General features: G+C 43.1%; 1 protein-coding gene across 1 annotated transcript in view; it reads left to right on the top strand.

Annotated features, from left to right (window-relative positions):
• DHH (desert hedgehog) overlaps window positions 1–6,714 on the top strand; it is a 16,618-nt gene extending 9,904 nt beyond the window's left edge. The window contains exon 4 of the mRNA XM_014458140.2: window positions 6,697–6,714. Coding sequence (XP_014313626.2) covers window positions 6,697–6,714 — 18 coding nt within the window. The remainder of the gene's footprint in view (window positions 1–6,696) is intronic.
• Window positions 6,715–6,981: the final 267 nt, after the last annotated feature.

Raw genomic sequence — 6,981 nt, 5'->3', positions numbered from 1 at the left:
TCTAAAGATGAAGGACTTCTTTGGGGGGGCGGGGGGGGGGATGAGGAGTAGATTTCTTTATCTTTGAAAGACTCTCTATCCCAAGACCTAGAAACTGGGTGGGAGTGTTAGGGGAGGATCAAGCATCACACTAGTGGTTGTCACTTTTAAACTGTGATTGCTTCTCACTTAACTGTGATTGACAGTTAAGAACAATAGGGCTATATATTCTGTTTGGTGCTTCTGCACCAGCTGTGTGACCTTGAGGAAATCACTTTGTAAGAAATGCCAGAGGCTACAAAGAGGTGCTTCTAAGAGGTTGGAACTAAGGAGGTGCTCTGAGATTTGGACAGGCAAGGCAGAATTAATACACAAAGGTACAAGGCAGTTGCTCCCAGGTCCAGAAACTTGACTCCCTCCCTTCAAGAAATATTCACTAAGCCTTAGCAAGTACTAATAGGCACTGTACTATGCTAAGGATTTTAAAATATATTTCTAGAGAAACAGGCAGTCATTTAAATGGATTAAATTAATTAGGTTTTAGCTTGGAGGAGTAGCTGATCAATTTCAGGTTTTAAAAAGATCCCTTTAGGCCTGGAGAGTATCATGCTAAGTGAAATAAGTCAGTCAGAGAAAGACAAGTATCACATGCTCTCACACATACTTTGTATGTGGAATCTAAGTAACAAAATAAACGAATGAATGGAGTGGATCCAGAGGCATGGAACAGAGTGGGGAATCTCAAGGAAGGCGAGGGAGAGTGGGTGGGTGGCAGGTAATCAACCAAGGACCTCATATGCATATATGCATGGCCCATGGACACAGACAGTGGGGTGGTGACGGGGGGGGGGGGGGGGTCTGGAGGGGGTCAATGGGGGGAAAGGGGGGTCAGTGTAATACTTTCAACAATAAAGAATTATTTTTAAAGTGATCCCTTTAAAAGGCAGGTGGGTGAGGGGTGGGAAGAGATCAATCAAAGAACTTGTATGTATATATTCACACTTTGAGTGCGGGTGAATTTCCCGCCAAAATATAAGATGGCTCTGTCTTTTGGTTTTGTTCCATCCACCAAAAGGGTGGATTACAAACAAATATTTGGTAATACGCAGTTACAATCAGCCCGAGTTTACACGTTTCCCGCACTCCACCGCAAATCTATATGAACCGAGTTAAAGACGGCTCCCGCGGAGTACGAGCAATTCACGCGAGCCGACTTAACTCGTTTCCCGCACTCCAAGTGTTCATAATGCTTGGACACAGCCAATAGGGTGGTGGAGGTCAGGTGTGGGGGCAGGCTATAAGGGGTCAATGGGAGAAAAAAAGAGGACATATGTAATACTTTCAACCATAAAGATTAAAAATAAGCAAATAAATAAATAAAATAGATCTCTTTAAATGCTGAGTGGAGAGTGGATCAAAAGGGAGTCAGTGGGTCCTAGGAAGAGAGCAGGCAAAAAGATAATGCAGTAGTGCAGATAAGAGATGATATTGCTGATAGAAAGAGGTGGTGGTGGAGATAGAAAGAAAGGGCAATTTCAGGCCCTGGCTGGGTGGCTCAGTTGGTTGGATCATGGTCCCACATACCAAAAGGTTGTGAGCTTGATTACCTAGGTGGCAGGTTCCAACCCCTGTTGGGGCACATGCTGGAGGCAGCCAATCAATGTTTCTCTCTCACATGGATTTTTTTTTCTCTTTCTCTCCCTTCCTCTATTTATTTATTGAAATGTGTTTATTGATTTTTAGAGAGAGGGGAAGGGAGAGGGATAGAGAAATAGAAACATCGATGAGAGAGAAACATCATCAATCAGCTGCCTCCTGCATGCCCCCCCCCCCCCCCCCCCGAGGAAAAAGGCTGAAACCCGGGCATGTGCCCTGGATGGGAAATCAACCCGGGACTTCCGTGTTTTTTGGTTGGAGGAAAAACCAATGAACCACATCTGGGGGAATTTTTAATTTTTTTTTTTTTAAAACCACAGTTGGGGAGATATATATATATATATATCTATATATATATATATATATGGATATAGAGGAAGGGAAGGGAGAGGGATAGAGTTAGAAACATCAATGAGAGAGAAACATTGATCAGCTGCCTCCTGCATGCCCTGTATTAGGGATCAAACCTGCAACCAAGGTACATGCCCTTGACCAGAATTGAACACAGGACCCTTCCGTCTACGGGCCAACACTCTATCCACTGAGCCAAACCAGCTAGGGCCTTCCTCTCTCTCTTTAAAACTCAATTTATAAAAACATATCCTGGGTGAGGATTATGGGGAAAAAAAGGACAGTTTCAGGAAATATTTATATCTGTAGGCTTGAAAAGACGTAGTGGTGATTGCAGGAAGGAGGAAGTAAAGAGTAAGAAGGAAAAAAAGATTTCTTTCAGCTTTATCTACTTGATAATAACATATCTAACGTGGGAGAGTAATTGATTAGCCAATGTCAACCTATTAACCCCAAGTGGAATGTGGCAAATGGGCAACTCAGTCAATCAGAATTGTGTATCCAGAATTACCTTGGGGAGGGAGGTGCCCAAAGTGGTCACTGGAGGGCCAGGGGTGGTTCCTCAGGCCTCCATATGACCTGGCTGAATACCCCACAGAGAGACTCCTTTCCTTTCATTCTGAATTGTGCTCATTAGGCAACAATCTGGTACCTCTCCGGAAAAGGAAATGCCCTAGGGCCCAGTGGTCGGCAAACTCATTAGTCTACAGAGCCAAATATCAACAGTACAACGACTGAAATTTCTTTTGAGAGCCAAATTTTTTAAACTTAAACTATATAGGTAGGTACATTGTTATTAACTTTTTTTAAAATTCTTTATTAGTTTACATTGTTATTAACTTAATTAGGGTACTCCTAAGGCTTAGGAAGAGCCACACTCAAGGGACCAAAGAGCCGCATGTGGCTCGCGAGCCGCAGTTTGCCGACCAGGGCGCCGAGGCAGGGGACGTAGGCATTCTTGGTGATGAAGAGAGAGCAATGAATACATTGGCATGGTGGGACCCAGATCAGGCGCTCATGAATTATGGCAAGACTTCTCTAGCACATGAGCATTTGGAGGTGTTATAAACCAGTCCAGTTCCCAAGTTGGCTACACTGAGTGCTCTTCCCAGGACCATCATTTTCAGTGGTGTCCGGGGAGGGGGCCAGACCATCTGCCTTCCTCTGGCCAAACTGTGAATTCACTTCTAATTATTATGATGATTATTATGATGGCTTCAATTTAATGAGCACCAACTGTTTCTTAATAGAGTGATAGGGATATCACATTTACCTTTGACAACAGTTGTACAAAATAAGTACTTGGCTCAGCAGGCGTGGCTCAGTGGTTGAGCGTTGACCTATGAACTAGGACAGCAGTTCTCAACCTGTGGGTCACGACCGCTTTGGCGGTTGAACGACCCTTTCACAGGGGTCGCCTAAGACCATCCTGCATATCAGATATTTACATTACGATTCATAACAGTAGCAAAATTACAGTTATGAAGTAGCAACGAAAATAATTTTATGGTTGGGGTCACAACATGAGGAACTGTATTTAAAGGGCCAGAAGGTTGAGAACCACTGAACTAGGAGGTCACGGTTCGATTCCCAGTCAGGGCACATGCCCAGGTTTCGGGCTCAATCCCCTGTGTGGGGCATGCAGGAGGCAGCCAATCAAAGATTCTCTCTTATCATTGATGTTTCTATTTCTCTCTCCCTCTCCCTTTCTCTCTGAAACCAATAAAAATATATTTAAAAAACAAAACAAAATAAGTAATTGGTTCCAGAAGGATTTAAGTGGGTCACAAGGTGGAATGGGGGCCTGGATTCCAAGGCTATGCAATCAGAAACAGTGCCTCAAATCACAGAACCAAGTTGTCAACTGCTACTAAACACTAGACACGGCAGGCCCTGGCCGAGTAGCTCAGCTGGTTAGAGCATCGTCTCAAACACTAAGGTTGTGGGTTTGATTCCCGGGCAGACACATATAAGAATCAACCAATGAATGCATAAGTAAGTGGAACAACAAATCAATGTTTCTCTTCCTCTCTTTCTTTCTCTCTCTCCCCTTCCCCCCTCTCTCAAATCAATAAATTAATAAAAATATATACACATACACATATATATACACTAAACACTGCAATTTGCGGACCAATGCCCTGAAACTGGATTCTGGAAGCCACTGTTGCCGCTGTCCACCTGGAACTCCATCTTTCTGCTGGCGGCCAGAAAGAATGACAAACACTTACCTCGTTGGTCTAACCACTTCATAGAAGAGAAACTGAGGCTCGGAGTAGTTAAGTAGCCTTCCTGATATCACATAGTAATTAATTCAGGATTTGAACCCAGGTCTGGTTAACTGCAGAGTCCATGTTCTTCCCACTATGTTTTGCTGCTGTGATGCACTTATCTTTTCCAGGTTGGCTCTGGCCGAGTGACTCAGTTGGTTGGAGTGTCATCCCAAGATGCCAAGGTTTCAGGTTTGATCCCTGGTCAGGGCACATACAATGAATGCAAAATAAGTGGAATAACACATTAATGTTTCTCTCTCTTTCTAAAAATCAATCAATAAATAAAAAATTTTTTTTAGAAAATAACTTCTCCATCCAAGATGGTATAGCTCACTTGGTTGGAGTGTTGTCCTGTACACCAAAAGGTGGTGGGTTCGATTTCTGGTCAGGGCACATACCTAGGTTGTGGGTTTGATCCCCATTTGGGGCACCTACAGGAGACAACTGATCAATATTTCTCACATTTATGTTTCTCTCTCTCCCTCCCTCTCTCTAAAATTAACAAGAAAACATATCCCCAGGTGAGGATTAAAATAATAACAATAACTTTCCTAGGCTGCAGTTTCCCAGACTGTATTCTGGAGAAGTTGAGCTAGCATCAGTGATTCTCAGAGTGTAGTCCCCAGACCAGCAACCTCAGTGTCATCTGGAAACCTGTTTAAAATGCAGATTCTTAGATCCTGCTCAGACATACTGAATCAAAAACTTCAGTGTAGCCTAGCTAGCTCGGGTCAGTGGATAGAGCGTCAGCCTGCGGACTCAAGGGTACCAGGTTCGATTCTGGCCAAGGGCACATGCCTAGGTTACGGGCTCAATCCCCAGTAGGGGGTGTGCAGGAGGCAGCCTATCAATGATTCTCTCTCATCATTGATGTTTCTATCTCTCTATCCTTCTCCCTTCTTCTCTGAAATCAATAAAGAAATTATATATATATATATATATATATATATATATATATATATGTATATTAACAAGTCCTCCAGGTGACTCTGATGCGTCTTCAAGTTTGAGAATAACAATACAGATGACCACCAAGATCCTCCAGCTCTAATAAGTTATAATTCAATTATTTTGTAATTTGCTGGTTGTGGTTCCTGGATTGAGCAAGGTCCCCTGAGGAGGAGCTAACTACTTCCCATTTTCCTAAAATGGGTTGGTGTTTATCATATTACATGCTAACAGAAGTCAAGAGTAAGTGTAGGAGTAAGGGGAGAAGCAGACATATTGAATATGCAAGAAGATGCCTGTATGTGTATCCTGGCTATGTTTCTGTGCTGTGCCTAGAAACACATATCCTTAATTGGCCCGTTGCCATGTGAACATCTGAGACGTGCCCAAAGTCCACGTGTCAAAAATAAATGCATTAATTCAATTCTTTCCCCATGCCCCCACTAAAAAATTCCTGTTCTTCTTCCCATGTCCTCTAATTCTGTAAATGATCTTGCCATCTTCCCTCACTTTATCCCCTTTAACCAGGTCATCAATTTCATAACTTCTGTCTGGAATACCCTTCGTACGAGTCCTCACCATCCTCTCTGTTATTACCCTGGTCCAGGCCCTCATCTTTCTCCTCATGGGTATTGGCTTCCTATAGGGCTTGCTGCCTCCAGCCCCAACCTCTCTCTGTACATCCTTATCCACCAGGCTACCAGTGTGATCCTTACAAAGCACAGCTCTCCTCATGGTACTGCCCTCCGCGCAAACCCTCCACCAAGGAAACAGCAAAGTCACATTGCTTATTGCAGTGCTTCCCAAACTTTGTTTTTCCATGATTATGTCCATGGTCCCTTTCCACCCATAAAATTATTTAATATTTTTCTTTAGTTCAGTTGATGTTTCTTACTACCAACTTGAGCCTCTTCTAAGTAAGAATATTTATGAGCTCATAGTTTTGGCATTATAGCTATTGTTTTTCCTAGCACACATTAAAAGTACATAATGCCCGGCCGGTGTGGCTTAGTGGTTGAGCATTGACTCATGAATCAAGGTCACCAGTTCGATTCCTGGTCAGGGCACATGCCCAGGTTGTGGGCTTGATCCCCAGTGGGGGGTGTGCAGTAAGCAGCCCGCAACCCAGGTACATGCCCTTGACCGGAATCAAACCCAGGACCCTTCAGTCCGCAGGCCGACGCTCCATCCACTGAGCCATGTTGTTTTTTAAATGTACATTTTTTTAAAAGTTTGTTTATTACCTAAGTTACATTATATACCACTAGTGGTATATTTGGAGAACTCTGAGGTAACTGATAAAGGTTAAATTCTTAAATCTGGCATTAAAAGCCTTTCCCCTCCCTTCCCCTCTGATCTGACCCCAGCCTAATTTCCAGCTTTAATTCCCACACCGCCCCCACACATAGCGTCCCAGGTACAGGGTCCTCTTGGCATCTCCAGACACACTGTTTTCACTCTTCCCTAAGCATTTTGCCTTTTCCCTTAGGGTCTTCTCAAGCTTTAAGGCCCAGTTCAATTGTCAATTACGTTGTGGAATCTCTGATCCTTTCAGACAGAATCAATCAACTTTCTTTTCTTGTATTTTCTTTTTTGAAGAATGTTTTCTTCCTCTATGCTTCTAGCTACTTTACTGTGACCTGGGACAATATAATTTTGTCTTCTAATCTTTTATTTGATCATTTTCCCTATTATAACATTCAGAAATGTATCATTTCAAAGTCCTTGGAGGAAACAGTTTGCACACCCAAATGGGGAATTGAGGAGAATATAA

This window comes from Myotis lucifugus, unplaced genomic scaffold (assembly GCF_000147115.1).
Source record: "Myotis lucifugus unplaced genomic scaffold, Myoluc2.0 scaffold_91, whole genome shotgun sequence".
In the NCBI taxonomy this organism is placed as follows: Eukaryota; Metazoa; Chordata; class Mammalia; order Chiroptera; family Vespertilionidae; genus Myotis; species Myotis lucifugus.
The sequence above is the reverse complement of the archived record's forward strand: the minus strand, read 5'-3'. Positions and strand labels throughout refer to the sequence as shown.